This window comes from Mya arenaria, chromosome 16 (genome assembly GCF_026914265.1).
Source record: "Mya arenaria isolate MELC-2E11 chromosome 16, ASM2691426v1".
NCBI classification, from domain to species: Eukaryota; Metazoa; Mollusca; class Bivalvia; order Myida; family Myidae; genus Mya; species Mya arenaria.
In genome coordinates, this window is record NC_069137.1 from 35,443,541 (window position 1) to 35,468,275 (window position 24,735).

The 24,735-nt window shown below is 33.1% G+C and overlaps 1 protein-coding gene across 1 annotated transcript in view; it reads left to right on the forward strand.

Moving 5' to 3' along the window:
* Positions 1-24,735, forward strand: part of LOC128221592 (sortilin-related receptor-like) — a 127,254-nt gene that overhangs the window by 97,553 nt on the left and 4,966 nt on the right. Inside the window, exons 14-15 of the mRNA XM_052930198.1 lie at positions 13,394-13,504; positions 22,147-22,257. Coding sequence (XP_052786158.1) covers positions 13,394-13,504; positions 22,147-22,257 — 222 coding nt within the window. The remainder of the gene's footprint in view (positions 1-13,393; positions 13,505-22,146; positions 22,258-24,735) is intronic.

Genomic DNA, 24,735 nt, shown 5'->3' on the forward strand with positions numbered 1-24,735 from the left:
TATGATATGTCAGCAATACATTTGCGTTTGGGAGGGCGAATTGTAATAAAAAATTTCCTAACCCAGTTTTTCTATAAGTGAGATGTAAAATATCCTGCTCCCTAAATATAGTAAAAGGTATAAAGGTTGTCGTACAAATGTGGATGCATCTATGAAAAGCAGAACACTAGAGTTAGAATATTTAGAGGCAAAGAAATATTTTATGCCAAAAGGGGGAATTAATAGGGATTATTAAGAAACCGAGGATGTGATCATGTTATATAGTGGACTAAATACTGAATATTCAGAGACAACGAATGTGTAACATGTTGAAAGTGGACTAAATATCGAGTATTAAGAGACATTGGATGTGTTCATATAGTAACGTCAAATAGATAAGGAATATCGACACACAGAGGATGAATTAATTTCGAAAGTCTAAAAAGGGGATTATTAAGAGGCAGAAGTTGTGTTAATTATGAAGGAGGTCTGAAAAGGGGATTATTAAGAAACAGAGCATGTATGACTGTTGAAGGTTGACAAAATATGGAATATTAAGCGTCATTGGATGTGTTCATGTTAAAACTAAAACGGGAATAATGAGAGTCAGAGGATGAGTTTATGTTACAGGGTGGACTAAATTGGAATAATAAGAGACCGAGGATGTCTTAATGTTGAAGGTGGACTGAATTGGGAATGTTTAATTAGATATTAAGTAACAGTGGATGTGCTTTTGAAGGTAGACTAGATGCGTATATGAACAGATAGTGTTAATCGAGAGAGGATAAGTTCATGTTGAAAGATATCCACTAAGGTTATATTAAGATATCGAGGATTGTGTTCATGTTAAAGGTTGACTAGAGAGAGATTAGAGAGGGACAGTGGATGTGTTTAAGTAAAGAGCTGAATTAAAAAGGTCAATCTTAAAGACAGAAATGGTGTTCAAGTTGAAGGTTGACTAGATAAGGAATATTAAGAGACAGAGGATGTGTTCATGTTGAACTGGACTTAAACGGGAATATTAAGAGCAGTGAAAATTGATTAGAGTAGAATAGATGGGGAAAAATAAGAGACAGAGGAATAGTCCATGTTGATGGTAGACTAGATAAGAAATAATAGGAGACAGTGGATATGTTTCATGTTGACTATATAGGCAATATTATGAGACAGAAAATAGGGACATGTGAGAGTTGGACTATATAGTTTATATTAAGAGATCGATGTGTTCATGTTGAAGGTCGACTGGATTGGGCATAATAGCAGAATATATTGTGCTGAGTGGACTAGACAGCGAATATAAAGAGACATTTGGTGTGTTCATGTTAAACGGTGGACTAAAAGGGAATATTAAGGACAGCGGATGTTGGAAGTGGAATAGATTGACTACCTAAGGAATACTAAGAGACAGTGGATGTGTTCATGTAGAAGGTGGACTTGATAGGGAGTAATAAGCGTCTATGAATGTCTTCATGGTAAAAGGCAGTCTAAAAAAGAAAATTAGGAGAAGGTGGATTGGATGTTGAAGATGGACTAGATAGGAAATTATAAGAGACAGGGATGTTTTCATGTTGAAGGTGGAATGGATTTGTAATATTAAAAGAAATAGTTTGTATTCATGTTAAATGGAGACTAGATAGGGAATATTAAGAAACAAAAGATGTGTTCATGTTGATGGATTAGGAAGGTAATAGACAAATATTGTGTACATATTAAAGTTAGATTAAGAATAATAGAAAACATGTTTAAAGACATACTAAATAGGAATTTAAATGGAGAAAGAGGATGTGTTCTTGTAAAAAGATGGGTTAGATAGGAAATGTCAAGAGACAATGGATTTGTTTGTGTTGAAATGTGGCTTACATTGGGAATACATTAGATACAATGGACGTGTTCATGTTGAAGGTAGACTAAATATCGAACTGTTAAAGACATGTTCATGTTGAATATTGAAAGATGGGTAAGAGACAGAGGATGTGTTTTAAGATGGACATAATAGGAGACAGTTGAAGTGTGCATTTTAAAAGTTGGACTTGATATGAAATAAAAGATATGTCAGAGTAAAAAGGCAATACTTTTTTATTAAGTTAATACGGTGGGATTGTATCACTCGTCGTTTAATGCGTAAAGGTCAATTTTACATGAGCCCTAAGGTCGATTACGAAATTATTGTAATGCAAGCAACGAGAAATGATACCTTCACAGATCAGCCGAATGAAGTATTATGTATTTTTTTCATTCCGCAAAAGTTTTTCGCAAACACAATCAAAAATATGTTGTTTTTTTAAAATACATTTGCATTCGACCGACATAGGTCCTATTTCTTTTGCGTCATATTATGCGCACTAATTTGATATGTTTTTATAAATGAGTTTGCACGTAAGACAGCCGGCATTATTTCATAAACCTACAAAATAATGTTGGAATAATTCGTGAAAATCAACGAAACAACGGAAATAATTGGCCAAATTAATCCGATGATATATTACCTCGTAAATAGTTTAACTTGGTTTGTTATCTACATATAAAATAAATTCAAATTGTAGTGAGAAAACAAAACAAAACCTTTAATTAGTTTAATGTCAGTGAGTTTAGACAATATCATGTTGGTTTATAAATTAATCAGTATAGTTTTAGTATCATTAGACCAGAAATTAAATAAAAAAATTGTAATTTTTGACTGGCAATATATTAACACGTTTAATTCCGTTAATTAAAATATATCCTATTGTACTTTATTTGAGTGGCTACCGTCAAATTTTACCTTTTTTAATTTTGTCAACTGCCTCCTCCCTATTACTACAAAATCCTATCCAGAGGTTTCTTTAGATAATATTATATATAAGTATTAATCTGCGTTTGTTTACAAATCGAATATGCCATTTTGCCATATGCGTCTCTTAAGTCTTTCAAATACATGTCATTGTTTTGTAATAGCCTATGACGAATATGGAAAGTTTATTTGTTTTGTTCTTCATGTTTTCATTGAAATATTTTTCCTTGTATACATGTTATTTTCATTAACTTTCCCCTACTCTTTTACTTGTCCTGTGCTCCTGTTCATTCTAATGTACTCACGTGGACTGCTTCATGCGACCCGCTGACAACTAAGTTAAAATGTCGACGTCATTATGACCTATGAGCATACAAAATTACAATAGGGTTGTACAACGCAAGATTTGTTCGTTTTACTTGTTCATGTACTTTCCGTTTTGATCATTTTAAGGAATTAGCAATTGTTCCATAATTTGGCTTTGCTGTTTTCGGGAATTATTTTACAAATATTGTTGTAAAAACGGCCTTGGTTAAAATGACGCCTAGCATCGTGCTTATGCATAAAACCACTTCCGACTGTATGCATATACACAGTAACCAAGCTGACAACAATTGTCTAAATTAAATCTTCCATATTTTAATTTAACTGTGTCCTTGGTAAGACTCAAAATCGCTCGATAATAGGAATACCAAGGACCAAACAATGAATGTACGACAAGCTTGTCAATACTTCATCACAATAACAGTAGTATTTGATCAAAATTAGACTAAATCAAAGATCCGCTTTAAAACTTTGATAGTTTGTTTTGCTTAGAAATATCTCTCCCCTGATATTAATGACAAGTTTCCACAAATTGATAACCATGAATTGTGTTTCTCGTGTGAGAATATTCTTTTTCTGGTTGATAATAACTAATACCAGCTGAACCCATTAACCACAAATTCAAAGATACAATGAGACTCAATAATCTACATGATATCATTAAATTGTCCGAATATTAGAAAATAAGGAAATATATGATAAAACACGCAAAGAAAATATTTTACAGTAACTTGGAAAAAGAATGGTTTAGTTTAATAGCTTAAATCTGCGTTTATATTGGAAAACTGTTCGAATGCATCTGAAAAATAATGGAAATAATTGAAATAGTATACTACTGTTGCCTAATCCAGATAATTATTTGTTTTCTTTAACTGACTTGGAAAAATCAGATTCCTTGAACGATTATTTGGTATCTATCTCTGGTATGGACGATTATAATGTTAGTTTAGCCGACGTTTATCATACACACACTGAGATAACTTAATATTATATGTTACCGAAACCGAACAAATTACATTATTGATAACCTTGATATTAACAAAGCTAGTGGTTTAGATGAAATAAGTTACAAAATGTTAAAAGCTACTTCATCTTCAATATGCCCCCCCCCCCTCTTTGTATTATCTTCTCTGATATAATACACTTAAACCTCGACATTGACATTTTTTTTAAAAAGGCGATCGTACTTGTTTATAAAATACTATACTTATATATCTGGTTGCGTAGGAAAGATATTTGAATTTATATTTTTAAACACGAATACAACTATACAATCTTATTTAAAAAATCAGTCAGGATTAATGACCCGTCGGTCTACAACATCAGCCTGTTGACATATAAACACAAACACAATTCCATCTATCGAAAACTCAAGCGATGTATTGTGCACTGTCAAATAAACCGCGCCCAAATATTGTATTTGATTTACCAGCACTTTCTTATTTGACACATACAAACACTTAGGAGTCACTCTAAGTTCTGACGGCACCTGTCACAAATTGAAAACAATATTATATCAGCACAGAAGGTTCTTTGCTCAATGCAAGCTCTTAAATTCAAACTTCGTCGGAAAACTCTCAATCAAATTGACTTTTCATACTTACGAACACTCCTCGAATATACTTCAGTGGTATGAGATTATTGTATGGCATATAAAAAGGAAACGTTCGAAAAAACGAACTTTATTTAAGAAACTAAGTGGATTTACCTGTCGGATACGAGAAAATGCAAAAACACATTCTAGTATATATATATTCCAAGCGTATTTTTCAACACAAGTTTAAAGGACCTGCTGTTTCTACTTTATTTTTAAGAACACCGCTAGTCGGTTTATCATGCACGTATAAGAAATTACTGCAGTGTTCTTTACTCAGACATATTTAATAATCACCATTGTCTTAAAAGGTTTTGAACATATTCTGGTGAGAAACCATACAGACATTTGTAAGTTTCAATAGCAATGTATATTTCCCTGCTGAAATGAAATGCTGGCAATTGAACTCTATGAAGAAGATATTCGTACGTTGAGGTGTAATCATTAAAAACATTTTTAAAGCTCTGTATTTTTTTTTCTATTTTTCTGTGTTAGTCTTGCAACAAAAATGTCACACGACAGGACAGTAGTTGAAATTGGATCTGATAAAAGATTTAAAGATAATAAGCTTAGTATTGGTTGTCAAAAATTTGCTTAGTCTTTGAAGTTTCACTTGCTCTCCACAAACAAAGGTTCACAAACAATGGTGTGTTTAAGTGTATTGAATTGTTTTATTTCTTTAACAGACCTTAAGCTATCTAAAATTGCCTAAAATTTGTCAGGGTAGCATGCATTTGATTGGAATTAAACCAGTAAATCAAAATGTTACTTTCTTCTTTAAGAGTAGTCTTAACAACATCAGAATTTTATCACACACAGAAAGAGTATTGTCATCTGCATAACTATACAAAGCTGCATTATTGATAAAGTGGAAGATGTTGAAAACTAAATGCCCTAATATTGATCCTTGTGATACGCCTTTCAGGATGGAGTCCCACTCACTGGTAATTTGACCAAGCTTTATGTGTGTAAGATACATGTTGGGTTGAGAGACCGTATGCATTAAGCTTATCTAAAATGAGATCACGTGGCAGGCAGTCGAATGCTTTTGAGAGGTCCATTAGAACTGCGCCTACATATTTGTACTCATCAACGGGCTTTTTCCAGTCTTCTACCAGCCTTATCAGGGTTGTTTGACACCCAAATGATGTTCTGAATGCTGCCAGGAAAGGATGAAAACTATTATCAAAATGACTAATCAGTTGCTCACTTATGACCCGTTCATATAATTTGGACATTGATGGTAAAATACTGACTGTTCTATATTTCTTTTCAATAAAGGGATCATCTTTCTTGAAAATATGGGTAACTTGTGCTAGCTTAGGACTTTTTGGAAATGATCCTTGGCTAATAATTTCATTGGCCATGTTTCGGATGGGAGCCTGTAAAGTATCTTTGCCAGCAATGATGATTTTGGGAGGAATCAAATCTATACCAGTTGCTTTTTTTATTTAACCTGTCAATGTATTTTCCAATATCTTTATCGGTGACCGGGGTGAAATGAAAGTCAGGTTAACATTTGGCAGTTTTCCTTTATTTTGTCAAGACTATGGTGTTTATCTTTAACCTGAGTTTCAGGTTTTCCAATATGTTCGGCTATATTAATGTAAAATTATTTCATTTTTTGGCCACGAGCTTTTATTCTGAAACCAAATTCCCTATGTTGTCTTTAAGTATTATTGGGTTATCTGATTTATTTGAAGATTTCTGTGAGAGGTTTAATTGTCGGCCAGAAGTCCTTAGATTTTGGGTCCTCCACCGCACCGCTCTTGGAAATAAACAGGTATAGATTCTAGTTTACGGTACGTTGTGTTCATATAAGGTGGTAGATTCCTTTTTGGGGTTTTCTGTTTTACTTGTGCATGCTCGTCAATAACTTGTTTCAATAGGTGTTCGTGGGCCCAATACATTTCGTCCATGTCCTCAAAGATATGGGCGAGATAGAACGGTACATGAGAAAGATGTTCATTAAATGATTTGTTGCCAAGGTTCTTGTATGACGTGAAAGTGACCTTCTTTTTCATAAATGGTTCACATTGTTCTCTTAAACTGGTAGCTATGATGTTGTGACAGTCGCGTAGGCCGCAATTAAAGTTTACAGTTGTACACATGCAATACTTTGCATTTGTGAGAATGACATCGTTAGGTGTGGGCCTGCAATTTTTCATAAAACATGTAGGTTCAGAGATAATATTTTCCAGGCTTAAGTTATCACAAATATTATGAAGAGGTTAACATTTTTCTCTTTTCAGTAAGTCATAATTCAAATCTCCTATGCAGATGATGTGTTCAAAAGTTATTAACAGTTTGTCCAAACACTTTTAATAATTTTCAAAGGCTGGATGTAACATCGACGGTTTTCGATACAAGCGCAGAATCAAGGCACTCAAGTTGATCATTTTCCAGGTCCCTGCGGCGTTAAAAGGGGAGATCAGCACGGGTGAAGGCCATCAGTCCTCCACCATGGCAGTTGCGATCTCGTCTTTCTAACTTATATCCATCTTCAGTGAAAAGGTTGTTGTTGAAACTCTTATCCGGTTTGGTCTAAGCAATTACGAGCAGATATAAAAGTTTATCATCAAGGACTGTACGAATTTCATAGAATTTGTACAGTATGCTGTTAATATTTAGGTAGTTTAGCACCGGACGTTTATTGTTTTCATTTCTGAGAGTTTTAAGGTTGTCGAAATAATCTGAAGAGTCGCTGTTTGTGCTGCAAGATAAATGCATGTAATGCATATATTTATTTACATTCAGTTTAATTGAAGATATTTCAGTGGTCTACGAACGTTTCGGTTATGGTTTTATTTATATTTCAATGTAGCTTAACAATTTTAGTAAAATATGTGAATGTTCATGGTTGGATACAATTCGAATTACCAAATGTCCAAAAGGTTAGTATGCAGTGTACAACGCCAGTGTGTTACGTACATATTAAACACAACTAAAATTTAATTATGATAACTGAAATATTTTGGAAGTTTGGGTACTTATTATCAAATGATGTCAATCTACAGGAGCATATATTCCGAATAACAGTAAACTAACATTAAAAAGACCATACGCTACGATTTATTAAAAATAATGATTTTCACTTAAAAAACACAATTGAAAATGTGTAATTGGATACATTTTTATGTTTATTATTTACTTAATGAATTTATTCATGATAACTAAGCGCTGAAAACAAACACGCATGACATAGAATTAAACATGGCGTCAAGGGTTAATTTCAAATTAATATGGCAATATGCCCATCCCTACACAGGCAGTAAACAGTTAATGTGAGATATATTATAGTAAATGGTCATCATATAAATATATTTGTTAACAATAATTAGTTAATAATACAATACTATACATCAAATAGGACGTAAGGAGAGTACAACTATACATTAAATATTTATTCGTCATCATATTTGTAAACACACTTGAGTATACACGAACGAAACAAATTTACGTTTTTGATTTTCGTTAACTATTGATGACAACAATATATTTGTATCGTAACCTGATGAGAAAATTTGATAAGATAGCAATGGGAACAAAATATTGAAAGGATCGCATTCGTTTTGAGTGCACATTGTCAGTCAGAAATTGAAATACATGGTCTTTACATACAGTGTGGAATAAGCTATTGAGATTTAGGCCTAAGATTCCTGTCAGACCATTTCCTTTTACTTTATTTGAAAAGTGTATTATCTTTTCACCTTCAGTCTGATTACATTGTAGTTATACTGTTAAGAGCTCAATTTCTACATAAATGGTATCGCACATGATAATTGCTGCAGACTTCGCAGTGTTTTGTCAGATATTTTGTTTTCTTCAAACACGAATACAACAATCTTATTTTCAAAAATCAGTCATGATTAATACCTCGTTATTCTACAACCTATCAACTTTTTTATATTTACACACGAAAACAATTCCATCCATCGAAAACTTAAGCGATTATTTTGCGCACTGTCAAATAAACCCCACCCACATCTTGTATTTGATTTAACAACACTTACTTATTTGACACACACAAACACTAAGGGGTCACTCTGAGTTCTAACGACACCTGGCACCATATATTGAAAACATTATTACGCACAGAAGGTTCATGTTTCAATTCAAGCTTTTAAAATCAAGTTTCGTCAAAATATTAAAATTGACCTTTCATACTAAAGAACAATCCTCGAATATGATTCAGTAGTATGAGATGATTGTATTGCATATGAAAAAGAAACCTCCGAAAAAAATTCAATATGAGGCATCACGATCAGTGTAGGTAAAAATGCAAAACTTTATTTGAGTACTAGGCACCAACTAATTCTTACAACTGCTCTCTATTTGTAGTCGAAAGGCATATACTTTTTCAGAACACTAGATGAGCTCATCCTTTCAGCAATTCAAACTACATTCGCATCTTCAAATCCCTCTTATGGAGATACTGTTGTAATATTTACGGAAGTACAATGACATAAAACGTGCAGTTTTTGTTTCTTAAACACTCTCGACAGTAGCACAATAAGCATACCACTGCTTCCTCCCATCCATCTGTTTTTTTGTCTCGCTATATCTATCTCTCAATGTTATTTCTTGCACTAAATTTCTACTTGTTTCTATTATTATTTATTGCATTACACGAAATATTACACTATTTGTACGTTAAAATGTAATATTTCATTTGGTTTCATAGTTTATGTGTAATCATTTTGCTTTTTATGTGACGTTTAGGGAAGTGTTGTAACTGATGTTGAAAAACTTGGGTCAAAATCCATTTGCATTTCCTTTTAACAAAAACGCAAGCTTTGTTACATTGCACTATTTCTATTTCTTTATAGTTATCTCCATCATATATTATGTAAATGTATCGTCAAGCAATAAAATATTATTTTATTGTGAGCGTAGACTCTTAGGGAATATCAAAAAGTGGATGTGATCATATTAAAAGGTGGTCTGAATAGAGAATATTTTGAGATGGGATGTTTTCATGTTAAAAGGTGGATAAAAAAAGTGGAGTTTTTGTGAGCGTAGAGTAAACAGGGACGATTAAAAAGTGGATGAGTTCATATTAAAATGTGGTATAAATAGGAAGCATTTTTAGTATACTATATCGGGAATGGTAAGATATTGTTAATGTATTCATGTTAAAAGGTGAACTATGTTATGAATACGAAGAGGCCGAAGATGGTGTTCATGTTAAAGATAAGCATAATATAGGGAATATTGCAAAAGTGGATGCGTTCGTGAAAGAAATAGGCGGAAAATTCAAGCGAGAGTATATGTGTTCAAGATGACTTGGGCTTAATAGGGACTAATAAGATACATAGTGTGTGTTCTTGTTGAACGTTGGCCAAATGGGAATGGATGTGGTAATGTTGAAAATAAACTAGATTATTATTACGAAACAAAGGAAATTGCATGTTGAAGGTGGGCTAGGTTGGAAGACTTAGAGACAGCAGATGTGTCCACGCTGCAGGTGGACTTAATAGGAAATATTAGAGACAGTGGATGAGTTCATGTTTAATGTACACTAGATAGGGACTATAGACAGTTGGAGCATTAATGTTAAAAGTGGACTAAATCGACACTTTCGACAGCCTTGGATGTGTTTCTGTTAAAAGGTGGATTAAAAAGGAATATGTAGTGACATTGAACGTGTACATGTTAAAAGGCTTACTAAATAGGGTATTTGTTTTAGATATAGTTGATTTGTTCATGTTGAAGGTTTGCTAGATAGGGAATATTTAGAGCCTCGGATGGAGTCATGTTTATACATGAGTGAAATTAGTAGTGTTTAGACACAGTGGAAATTGACATGTCAAAAGGCAGACTAGATAGGGAATATTAAGAGACACTGGATATGTTCAGGATGATGGTGGGCTAGGTAGGGAATGGAATATTAAGTGACATGCGATATGATTATGTTGGCGGTGATCTTCGTATGAAAACATAAGAGACAGAGGATGTGTTCATGGTAACCTTATAGGACATTAATGAGACAGTGGATGTGCATGTTGATGGCAGACCAGGTAGGCAATATAAACAGTCAGTGAATTAGTTCATGTTAAAGTTGTACTCGATAGGGAATGTTAAGAACCTTGAATATGTTCATTTTAAAAGGTGTATTACTTGTTGAAAGGTGAATTAGATAGGCAATACTAAGAAACAGTGGGTACGTTCATGTTAAAGGTGTGCTAGATAGTGAATTTTAGAAGAAAGACGATGTGTTGTCGTTGAAGTGGGCTAAATATGCAAGTATCAAGAGCAAGTTAATGTGTTCATCTGCAAAGTGGGCTAGGTATGGGTATATATAGAGATATTTTATGAGATGTTTATGTTGAAGTAGGACTAAATAGGGAATATTAATACACAGAGCATGTGTTAATGTTGAAGGTGGGTAAGACAAAAAATATTACGAATCAGAGGATGTTTTCATCTTAAAAGGAAGACATATCAGAGAAAGTGGGTGATTCAGTGTAAAAGATGGACAAAAAGGGGAATTCCAAGATGTGTTAATGTTTTGAAGACGGATTTATGAACGGAATATGAAGAGAAAGTGGATGTGTTTCTGTTGAAATGTAGAATAAGTAGGGAATATTTAGGGGCAGCTGTTAAGTTCATGTTGTAGGGCCACTAAATTTGGACTATTTAGAGACAGAAAATGTGATCATGTTTAAACGTGGAATAATATGGAATATTCAGAGAAAGTCGATGTGTTCATGGTACAAATAGGAGTTAAAAGGGAATATTTAGAGGCAATTGATGTTGTCATATTATAAGTAGGACTAAAAAGGGAATTATAAAAGAGAGTTGATGGGTTCATATTACATGATAAATAATATAGTATAACAAATAAGAAAAATAATTATGTTCAGTGATTCGGTTGATACTGTGGGATTGGGTCACTTCTCGATGGTCGAGTTGATGTCCTTATACGCAGGCAAAAAGAAGTGACATACTCTCATAGATCTCATAGATCACTATGTTCAGTGAATCGGTTGATACACTGGGATAGGGTTACTTCTTGTTGGTCGAGTTGATGTACTTTTACGCAGGCATCAAAATGTGACATACTCTTATAGATTAGCGTAAAATGTTTATATGTTTTAAATTGAAATTGACATATTGAAATGTATTTACTTTGACTTTAAACGTAATAAATAAAATTGAACAGTTTTGAGAACTAGTGCTTGGGCACATTTAAACATGGGATAACAATGCTCACTCGATAAAACCCCACCTTTCCAGATAGACTTCCTCATTCCACGGCAGAGTATTCTTTACTTATTTTGTTTCAAACCACAGACTTACTTCTCAAACAGGATTAAAAGTATAACTTTTTAAGAAAAGCATTTAAATTCGACTCAAAATGTTCTATTTCTCGAAAAATGAAAGAAGGTGCACCCTAAGCTAATGTGTTTTTGAAATCAGATTACAGAATAGAACTAAAATCAAAGGCACAAGCATTTTGTATTTGTATCCAATATATAATATGTTCTTTATAAACTGTATTCCCGATAACTTACATCGGACTCAATCGCGCATGACATAAAATTAAACATTGCGATAAGAGTTAATTTCAAATACGTTTGGCACAAGCAGTTTAATATAAACTTTATAGTACAAAGTCAATGGTCATCAAAAAGTCAATTATAAATGTGTACAAATTTCAACAATTTTAGTTAGTTATACTCGTACAATACTAAACATCAAGCAACACGTGTCGAGAGTATACCTATAGCATTATATCCATTCGTAAACACATGTGTATACAGACTCAAGTTTTCCACCACAAAGACAGTTCCCATTACCTTTTGTTATTTGCTGATTTTTTTTCAAGTATTGAAGGTCACAATAAATTTTCATCGCAAACTGCTGATTATTTTTGAAAAGAGGGCAATGTGAACGAAATATTGAATGGTGCACATTATTTATTGTGTGCATTTTGCCAGTCAGAAATAGAAATACTTGGCCACCACATACAGTGTCGAGTAAGCCCCTAAGACTAAGACTAAGGCATGTGATATTCAACAATTTATAAGATGACTCTTGAACAATGACACACTTTTTTGCAAAATCTTGCAACACATGTTTACAAACTTGTCAAACTATTTATTTCAACCACATTTGACAGCGTGGTAATATTATCAACCTAGTCTAATTTCATTTGAGTTTCACAGTTTATAACAAAATGTCTTGTTAATTGATCTCGTTAATGCGCATTCCTGCTGACTTTGCAGTTTTTTGTCAGATGTTCTTAATGTGTGCGCCAAGTTAACAATGAGTATATGTCTTTTAAACCTAAAGCACAGAATCAGCTCTTAACTCTTTATTATTTATGAATACCACGTGAACGTTTTCGCCATACCCTGAATGGCGACTTTTCAGAAATTATATATAACCATACCTACCATGCATTTTGTCTGTTTAGAAATTCGGAACAACATAATGAAAATGTCACTGGCAGCAATGAAAAATGACATCAATCGATCAAATTCATTCATTTATCGTTAAACCAATAACATATATATAACACATATAATTCAACTTTTTATCTACATATTTAATACAAATTATTTTGTAAAGCAACCGCTTGTCCAGTTTCATAACTTATATTGTCATTGAAAAGTTAAAAAAAATGTTGTATTGGATATGAATGATCCAGTATAGTGTTGCTAGTATCTAATTCAGAATTAGAAATGTTATATATGTGTAAGACGCATTTATATATTCAGACACCTGTGCATCCGGCGCATTCCTTTGCTCTTCCGGAGGGTGTATCAGTGAGACTTATGTATGTGATGGCAATACGACCTGCCATAATGGAAGTGATGAGGTAAACTGTGGTAAGTGCAAAAAAATCATAATTATTGGTGTTTATACCGGTCATAAACCGTCGAATTATATATTCAAAATCGAATTTTCTCATGTAACAAAGTTTAAGGCCTCGTTATCGATAGACATACACATTGACAGGTGTAGTCATGTAATGTATTCTAACATTCTGTATTCTAACACAGTTTCTTGTATTATTTGTCAGTATTACCTTTCTGTATGATAAGGCGAACTCTAATACAATGCTGGTACTACTGTGTGTATGTTTGTGAGATTTTAAATATCGTAACCTCCTTCCACCCCAAACAAACGGGAAAAAATGTAAAACGTTGGTCCTTCAATTATAACAAGTCAGTTGTTCTGTTCATGTTGAAAGGTGAACTAAATTGGAAATTGCAGCGACAGGGGATTTATTAATGCTAAATGATTGACTGTAAACGGAATGTTCAGTGTTCGTATATGTATTCGTTTTAAAGGGTGGACTAAAGAGGTAACATTTAGAGACAGTGAATGGATCCATGCTATATTGTTGAATAAAAAACGGAATATCTAGGAGAATGGGATGGGTTCATTATAAAGGTGGACTAAATTTGGAAAAAGCAGAGACAGTGGATGTATTAATGCTAAATGGTTAACATCAAACGGATTATTTGGAGACAGTTGATGTGTTCGTTTTAAGTGGTGGACTAAAGAGGTAATTTTTAGAGACAGTAGATGGGTCCAAGCTAAATGTTTGACTAAAAACGGAATAGTTTGAGACAGTGGATTGGTTCATTTGTAGAGGTTGACTAAAAATAGATTTTGCAGAGACAGTGGATGTGTTCATGCTGAATGGCTGACTACAAATGGAATATAGAGAGACAGTATATGTGTTCATATTAAAGGGTGGACTAGAGAGGAAATATTTAGATACAGTACTTGTGTTAATGTGTAAAGGTAGATTAAATTGATAGACAGTGGATAAAATAAATAAAATGTATGTATAGACATATTAATCTGTAATCACATGTGTATAAAAAGTATACTACCACAAAAATATCTCAAGCCTTATCAGGGTTGTTTGACACCCAAATGATGTTCTGAATGCTGCCAGGAAAGGATGAAAACTATTATCAAAATGACTAATCAGTTGCTCACTTATGACCCGTTCATATAATTTGGACATTGATGGTAAAATACTGACTGTTCTATATTTCTTTTCAATAAAGGGATCATCTTTCTTGAAAATATGGGTAACTTGTGCTAGCTTAGGACTTTTTGGAAATGATCCTTGGCTAATAATTTCATTGGCCATGTTTCGGATGGGAGCCTGTAAAGTATCTTTGCCAGCAATGATGATTTTGGGAGGAATCAAATCTATACCAGTTGCTTTTTTTATTTAACCTGTCAATGTATTTTCCAATATCTTTATCGGTGACCGGGGTGAAATGAAAGTCAGGTTAACATTTGGCAGTTTTCCTTTATTTTGTCAAGACTATGGTGTTTATCTTTAACCTGAGTTTCAGGTTTTCCAATATGTTCGGCTATATTAATGTAAAATTATTTCATTTTTTGGCCACGAGCTTTTATTCTGAAACCAAATTCCCTATGTTGTCTTTAAGTATTATTGGGTTATCTGATTTATTTGAAGATTTCTGTGAGAGGTTTAATTGTCGGCCAGAAGTCCTTAGATTTTGGGTCCTCCACCGCACCGCTCTTGGAAATAAACAGGTATAGATTCTAGTTTACGGTACGTTGTGTTCATATAAGGTGGTAGATTCCTTTTTGGGGTTTTCTGTTTTACTTGTGCATGCTCGTCAATAACTTGTTTCAATAGGTGTTCGTGGGCCCAATACATTTCGTCCATGTCCTCAAAGATATGGGCGAGATAGAACGGTACATGAGAAAGATGTTCATTAAATGATTTGTTGCCAAGGTTCTTGTATGACGTGAAAGTGACCTTCTTTTTCATAAATGGTTCACATTGTTCTCTTAAACTGGTAGCTATGATGTTGTGACAGTCGCGTAGGCCGCAATTAAAGTTTACAGTTGTACACATGCAATACTTTGCATTTGTGAGAATGACATCGTTAGGTGTGGGCCTGCAATTTTTCATAAAACATGTAGGTTCAGAGATAATATTTTCCAGGCTTAAGTTATCACAAATATTATGAAGAGGTTAACATTTTTCTCTTTTCAGTAAGTCATAATTCAAATCTCCTATGCAGATGATGTGTTCAAAAGTTATTAACAGTTTGTCCAAACACTTTTAATAATTTTCAAAGGCTGGATGTAACATCGACGGTTTTCGATACAAGCGCAGAATCAAGGCACTCAAGTTGATCATTTTCCAGGTCCCTGCGGCGTTAAAAGGGGAGATCAGCACGGGTGAAGGCCATCAGTCCTCCACCATGGCAGTTGCGATCTCGTCTTTCTAACTTATATCCATCTTCAGTGAAAAGGTTGTTGTTGAAACTCTTATCCGGTTTGGTCTAAGCAATTACGAGCAGATATAAAAGTTTATCATCAAGGACTGTACGAATTTCATAGAATTTGTACAGTATGCTGTTAATATTTAGGTAGTTTAGCACCGGACGTTTATTGTTTTCATTTCTGAGAGTTTTAAGGTTGTCGAAATAATCTGAAGAGTCGCTGTTTGTGCTGCAAGATAAATGCATGTAATGCATATATTTATTTACATTCAGTTTAATTGAAGATATTTCAGTGGTCTACGAACGTTTCGGTTATGGTTTTATTTATATTTCAATGTAGCTTAACAATTTTAGTAAAATATGTGAATGTTCATGGTTGGATACAATTCGAATTACCAAATGTCCAAAAGGTTAGTATGCAGTGTACAACGCCAGTGTGTTACGTACATATTAAACACAACTAAAATTTAATTATGATAACTGAAATATTTTGGAAGTTTGGGTACTTATTATCAAATGATGTCAATCTACAGGAGCATATATTCCGAATAACAGTAAACTAACATTAAAAAGACCATACGCTACGATTTATTAAAAATAATGATTTTCACTTAAAAAACACAATTGAAAATGTGTAATTGGATACATTTTTATGTTTATTATTTACTTAATGAATTTATTCATGATAACTAAGCGCTGAAAACAAACACGCATGACATAGAATTAAACATGGCGTCAAGGGTTAATTTCAAATTAATATGGCAATATGCCCATCCCTACACAGGCAGTAAACAGTTAATGTGAGATATATTATAGTAAATGGTCATCATATAAATATATTTGTTAACAATAATTAGTTAATAATACAATACTATACATCAAATAGGACGTAAGGAGAGTACAACTATACATTAAATATTTATTCGTCATCATATTTGTAAACACACTTGAGTATACACGAACGAAACAAATTTACGTTTTTGATTTTCGTTAACTATTGATGACAACAATATATTTGTATCGTAACCTGATGAGAAAATTTGATAAGATAGCAATGGGAACAAAATATTGAAAGGATCGCATTCGTTTTGAGTGCACATTGTCAGTCAGAAATTGAAATACATGGTCTTTACATACAGTGTGGAATAAGCTATTGAGATTTAGGCCTAAGATTCCTGTCAGACCATTTCCTTTTACTTTATTTGAAAAGTGTATTATCTTTTCACCTTCAGTCTGATTACATTGTAGTTATACTGTTAAGAGCTCAATTTCTACATAAATGGTATCGCACATGATAATTGCTGCAGACTTCGCAGTGTTTTGTCAGATATTTTGTTTTCTTCAAACACGAATACAACAATCTTATTTTCAAAAATCAGTCATGATTAATACCTCGTTATTCTACAACCTATCAACTTTTTTATATTTACACACGAAAACAATTCCATCCATCGAAAACTTAAGCGATTATTTTGCGCACTGTCAAATAAACCCCACCCACATCTTGTATTTGATTTAACAACACTTACTTATTTGACACACACAAACACTAAGGGGTCACTCTGAGTTCTAACGACACCTGGCACCATATATTGAAAACATTATTACGCACAGAAGGTTCATGTTTCAATTCAAGCTTTTAAAATCAAGTTTCGTCAAAATATTAAAATTGACCTTTCATACTAAAGAACAATCCTCGAATATGATTCAGTAGTATGAGATGATTGTATTGCATATGAAAAAGAAACCTCCGAAAAAAATTCAATATGAGGCATCACGATCAGTGTAGGTAAAAATGCAAAACTTTATTTGAGTACTAGGCACCAACTAATTCTTACAACTGCTCTCTATTTGTAGTCGAAAGGCATATACTTTTTCAGAACACTAGATGAGCTCATCCTTTCAGCAATTCAAACTACATTCGCATCTTCAAATCCCTCTTATGGAGATACTGTTGTAATATTTACGGAAGTACAATGACATAAAACGTGCAGTTTTTGTTTCTTAAACACTCTCGACAGTAGCACAATAAGCATACCACTGCTTCCTCCCATCCATCTGTTTTTTTGTCTCGCTATATCTATCTCTCAATGTTATTTCTTGCACTAAATTTCTACTTGTTTCTATTATTATTTATTGCATTACACGAAATATTACACTATTTGTACGTTAAAATGTAATATTTCATTTGGTTTCATAGTTTATGTGTAATCATTTTGCTTTTTATGTGACGTTTAGGGAAGTGTTGTAACTGATGTTGAAAAACTTGGGTCAAAATCCATTTGCATTTCCTTTTAACAAAAACGCAAGCTTTGTTACATTGCACTATTTCTATTTCTTTATAGTTATCTCCATCATATATTATGTAAATGTATCGTCAAGCAATAAAATATTATTTTATTGTGAGCGTAGACTCTTAGGGAATATCAAAAAGTGGATGTGATCATATTAAAAGGTGGTCTGAATAGAGAATATTTTGAGATGGGATGTTTTCATGTTAAAAGGTGGATAAAAAAAGTGGAGTTTTTGTGAGCGTAGAGTAAACAGGGACGATTAAAAAGTGGATGAGTTCATATTAAAATGTGGTATAAATAGGAAGCATTTTTAGTATACTATATCGGGAATGGTAAGATATTGTTAATGTATTCATGTTAAAAGGTGAACTATGTTATGAATACGAAGAGGCCGAAGATGGTGTTCATGTTAAAGATAAGCATAATATAGGGAATATTGCAAAAGTGGATGCGTTCGTGAAAGAAATAGGCGGAAAATTCAAGCGAGAGTATATGTGTTCAAGATGACTTGGGCTTAATAGGGACTAATAAGATACATAGTGTGTGTTCTTGTTGAACGTTGGCCAAATGGGAATGGATGTGGTAATGTTGAAAATAAACTAGATTATTATTACGAAACAAAGGAAATTGCATGTTGAAGGTGGGCTAGGTTGGAAGACTTAGAGACAGCAGATGTGTCCACGCTGCAGGTGGACTTAATAGGAAATATTAGAGACAGTGGATGAGTTCATGTTTAATGTACACTAGATAGGGACTATAGACAGTTGGAGCATTAATGTTAAAAGTGGACTAAATCGACACTTTCGACAGCCTTGGATGTGTTTCTGTTAAAAGGTGGATTAAAAAGGAATATGTAGTGACATTGAACGTGTACATGTTAAAAGGCTTACTAAATAGGGTATTTGTTTTAGATATAGTTGATTTGTTCATGTTGAAGGTTTGCTAGATAGGGAATATTTAGAGCCTCGGATGGAGTCATGTTTATACATGAGTGAAATTAGTAGTGTTTAGACACAGTGGAAATTGACATGTCAAAAGGCAGACTAGATAGGGAATATTAAGAGACACTGGATATGTTCAGGATGATGGTGGGCTAGGTAGGGAATGGAATATTAAGTGACATGCGATATGATTATGTTGGCGGTGATCTTCGTATGAAAACATAAGAGACAGAGGATGTGTTCATGGTAACCTTATAGGACATTAATGAGACAGTGGATGTGCATGTTGATGGCAGACCAGGTAGGCAATATAAACAGTCAGTGAATTAGTTCATGTTAAAGTTGTACTCGATAGGGAATGTTAAGAACCTTGAATATGTTCATTTTAAAAGGTGTATTACTTGTTGAAAGGTGAATTAGATAGGCAATACTAAGAAACAGTGGGTACGTTCATGTTAAAGGTGTGCTAGATAGTGAATTTTAGAAGAAAGACGATGTGTTGTCGTTGAAGTGGGCTAAATATGCAAGTATCAAGAGCAAGTTAATGTGTTCATCTGCAAAGTGGGCTAGGTATGGGTATATATAGAGATATTTTATGAGATGTTTATGTTGAAGTAGGACTAAATAGGGAATATTAATACACAGAGCATGTGTTAATGTTGAAGGTGGGTAAGACAAAAAATATTACGAATCAGAGGATGTTTTCATCTTAAAAGGAAGACATATCAGAGAAAGTGGGTGATTCAGTGTAAAAGATGGACAAAAAGGGGAATTCCAAGATGTGTTAATGTTTTGAAGACGGATTTATGAACGGAATATGAAGAGAAAGTGGATGTGTTTCTGTTGAAATGTAGAATAAGTAGGGAATATTTAGGGGCAGCTGTTAAGTTCATGTTGTAGGGCCACTAAATTTGGACTATTTAGAGACAGAAAATGTGATCATGTTTAAACGTGGAATAATATGGAATATTCAGAGAAAGTCGATGTGTTCATGGTACAAATAGGAGTTAAAAGGGAATATTTAGAGGCAATTGATGTTGTCATATTATAAGTAGGACTAAAAAGGGAATTATAAAAGAGAGTTGATGGGTTCATATTACATGATAAATAATATAGTATAACAAATAAGAAAAATAATTATGTTCAGTGATTCGGTTGATACTGTGGGATTGGGTCACTTCTCGATGGTCGAGTTGATGTCCTTATACGCAGGCAAAAAGAAGTGACATACTCTCATAGATCTCATAGATCACTATGTTCAGTGAATCGGTTGATACACTGGGATAGGGTTACTTCTTGTTGGTCGAGTTGATGTACTTTTACGCAGGCATCAAAATGTGACATACTCTTATAGATTAGCGTAAAATGTTTATATGTTTTAAATTGAAATTGACATATTGAAATGTATTTACTTTGACTTTAAACGTAATAAATAAAATTGAACAGTTTTGAGAACTAGTGCTTGGGCACATTTAAACATGGGATAACAATGCTCACTCGATAAAACCCCACCTTTCCAGATAGACTTCCTCATTCCACGGCAGAGTATTCTTTACTTATTTTGTTTCAAACCACAGACTTACTTCTCAAACAGGATTAAAAGTATAACTTTTTAAGAAAAGCATTTAAATTCGACTCAAAATGTTCTATTTCTCGAAAAATGAAAGAAGGTGCACCCTAAGCTAATGTGTTTTTGAAATCAGATTACAGAATAGAACTAAAATCAAAGGCACAAGCATTTTGTATTTGTATCCAATATATAATATGTTCTTTATAAACTGTATTCCCGATAACTTACATCGGACTCAATCGCGCATGACATAAAATTAAACATTGCGATAAGAGTTAATTTCAAATACGTTTGGCACAAGCAGTTTAATATAAACTTTATAGTACAAAGTCAATGGTCATCAAAAAGTCAATTATAAATGTGTACAAATTTCAACAATTTTAGTTAGTTATACTCGTACAATACTAAACATCAAGCAACACGTGTCGAGAGTATACCTATAGCATTATATCCATTCGTAAACACATGTGTATACAGACTCAAGTTTTCCACCACAAAGACAGTTCCCATTACCTTTTGTTATTTGCTGATTTTTTTTCAAGTATTGAAGGTCACAATAAATTTTCATCGCAAACTGCTGATTATTTTTGAAAAGAGGGCAATGTGAACGAAATATTGAATGGTGCACATTATTTATTGTGTGCATTTTGCCAGTCAGAAATAGAAATACTTGGCCACCACATACAGTGTCGAGTAAGCCCCTAAGACTAAGACTAAGGCATGTGATATTCAACAATTTATAAGATGACTCTTGAACAATGACACACTTTTTTGCAAAATCTTGCAACACATGTTTACAAACTTGTCAAACTATTTATTTCAACCACATTTGACAGCGTGGTAATATTATCAACCTAGTCTAATTTCATTTGAGTTTCACAGTTTATAACAAAATGTCTTGTTAATTGATCTCGTTAATGCGCATTCCTGCTGACTTTGCAGTTTTTTGTCAGATGTTCTTAATGTGTGCGCCAAGTTAACAATGAGTATATGTCTTTTAAACCTAAAGCACAGAATCAGCTCTTAACTCTTTATTATTTATGAATACCACGTGAACGTTTTCGCCATACCCTGAATGGCGACTTTTCAGAAATTATATATAACCATACCTACCATGCATTTTGTCTGTTTAGAAATTCGGAACAACATAATGAAAATGTCACTGGCAGCAATGAAAAATGACATCAATCGATCAAATTCATTCATTTATCGTTAAACCAATAACATATATATAACACATATAATTCAACTTTTTATCTACATATTTAATACAAATTATTTTGTAAAGCAACCGCTTGTCCAGTTTCATAACTTATATTGTCATTGAAAAGTTAAAAAAAATGTTGTATTGGATATGAATGATCCAGTATAGTGTTGCTAGTATCTAATTCAGAATTAGAAATGTTATATATGTGTAAGACGCATTTATATATTCAGACACCTGTGCATCCGGCGCATTCCTTTGCTCTTCCGGAGGGTGTATCAGTGAGACTTATGTATGTGATGGCAATACGACCTGCCATAATGGAAGTGATGAGGTAAACTGTGGTAAGTGCAAAAAAATCATAATTATTGGTGTTTATACCGGTCATAAACCGTCGAATTATATATTCAAAATCGAATTTTCTCATGTAACAAAGTTTAAGGCCTCGTTATCGATAGACATACACATTGACAGGTGTAGTCATGTAATGTATTCTAACATTCTGTATTCTAACACAGTTTCTTGTATTATTTGTCAGTATTACCTTTCTGTATGATAAGGCGAACTCTAATACAATGCTGGTACTACTGTGTGTATGTTTGTGAGATTTTAAATATCGTAACCTCCTTCCACCCCAAACAAACGGGAAAAAATGTAAAACGTTGGTCCTTCAATTATAACAAGTCAGTTGTTCTGTTCATGTTGAAAGGTGAACTAAATTGGAAATTGCAGCGACAGGGGATTTATTAATGCTAAATGATTGACTGTAAACGGAATGTTCAGTGTTCGTATATGTATTCGTTTTAAAGGGTGGACTAAAGAGGTAACATTTAGAGACAGTGAATGGATCCATGCTATATTGTTGAATAAAAAACGGAATATCTAGGAGAATGGGATGGGTTCATTATAAAGGTGGACTAAATTTGGAAAAAGCAGAGACAGTGGATGTATTAATGCTAAATGGTTAACATCAAACGGATTATTTGGAGACAGTTGATGTGTTCGTTTTAAGTGGTGGACTAAAGAGGTAATTTTTAGAGACAGTAGATGGGTCCAAGCTAAATGTTTGACTAAAAACGGAATAGTTTGAGACAGTGGATTGGTTCATTTGTAGAGGTTGACTAAAAATAGATTTTGCAGAGACAGTGGATGTGTTCATGCTGAATGGCTGACTACAAATGGAATATAGAGAGACAGTATATGTGTTCATATTAAAGGGTGGACTAGAGAGGAAATATTTAGATACAGTACTTGTGTTAATGTGTAAAGGTAGATTAAATTGATAGACAGTGGATAAAATAAATAAAATGTATGTATAGACATATTAATCTGTAATCACATGTGTATAAAAAGTATACTACCACAAAAATATCTCATGACATTTTTTTTGGTGATTTTCATTTAAATTTTGATAACCACAATATATTTTCATCGTTTACTGCCGACAATTTTTGAAAAGAGAACAATGTGAACGGAGTATAGAGCGCAAATTGTCTGACACATTATTTCCAAACAAAGCGGGGAGTAAGACGTGATATTCAAACATGTTTTATTAAATCATTTACAAGATGAGTTTTTAACCATATAACAATATTTGCCCACAATTGTAATACATGTTTATTTACCAGTCAAACCATTTCTTTCAACTTCATTTAAAAGATGTTCTTTCTTAAATTCTGTCTGGTTTCATTGTAGTGACACTCTTTAGAGTCTCTTTGTCGTGTTAATTTATTGCGTAAATTTACATTACCGCAGATGTCGCAATTTCTGTCATATATCCTTACCAACAACAACAACAACAACAACAAATAACTTAATTACACTCAGGTCATACATACATGACAACATGAGGACAATAAGATTAGTCAGCTTAATAATACTAATACGAAGAAGGATGACTTTGTCCCGAGTGGCGGAAATAAATGGTTGTGTATTTTTATGGTTGTACATGTATGAAATATTTCTCATAACATGGAAAAGAGGGAGACAGTCATTATAAGTATATTTACAGAATAAAAGGGATAAAAGGAATATACAATGTACTGCCAGATTACAAAGGCTGTGTCTTGAACAGGCATATCGTATAAATAAGTTACAAACGGTATTGGTAAACTCAATATAATTACTTTAATTTAACATAAACGGAAGAAATTACACTGGTTGACATACGTTGCATATTAAATGTTTCACAAATAAGGCTACTCTTGTCATTAGTTTAACATTTGTGCAAGTTAACAGTTACTTTAAAAGATCTGGAATTATCATATTGCATAGACTTATAGCAAATATGTGATAATTTAGTTTGTTTATTATCAGCATTATTATTATTATCATTGACGTTATATAGGGTTTTGAAAACACTTTTTTAGAACTATTAATGAACAAGCTACTGATTTCGTCAACTACTACTTTTAATTTTTCTTTTTCTGTTTGAGAATTTATTGATTCTACCATTTGCATAAGAACAGCCAAGTGTTCTTGATTAATTTTGTTACAAAACATCTACTTTTTATAAGTTTGCCATTGAGAGCATGTTTTAAGGATGTGTTCCGACTCAGGTTCGTTTACCATATTATTAGTTTTTGGACGTGAGTTTACTGTCAAAGAGACACTTTAAAGTAAGTGGCCATCCGACTATATGTTGTCAGGGTCTTTAAGTTTAAAAATTTGTCTAGCAACAAAATGCTTGTAAAGCAGTAGTCAATCACAAACAACGTTGAAAAGAAATTTCACCAACGTTTTTTATCTGTAAGAACTTTCCGTTTAGTATGATTACATTATTGTTTTTACATATGTTTAATAGTCTATGTTCTATATTGTTC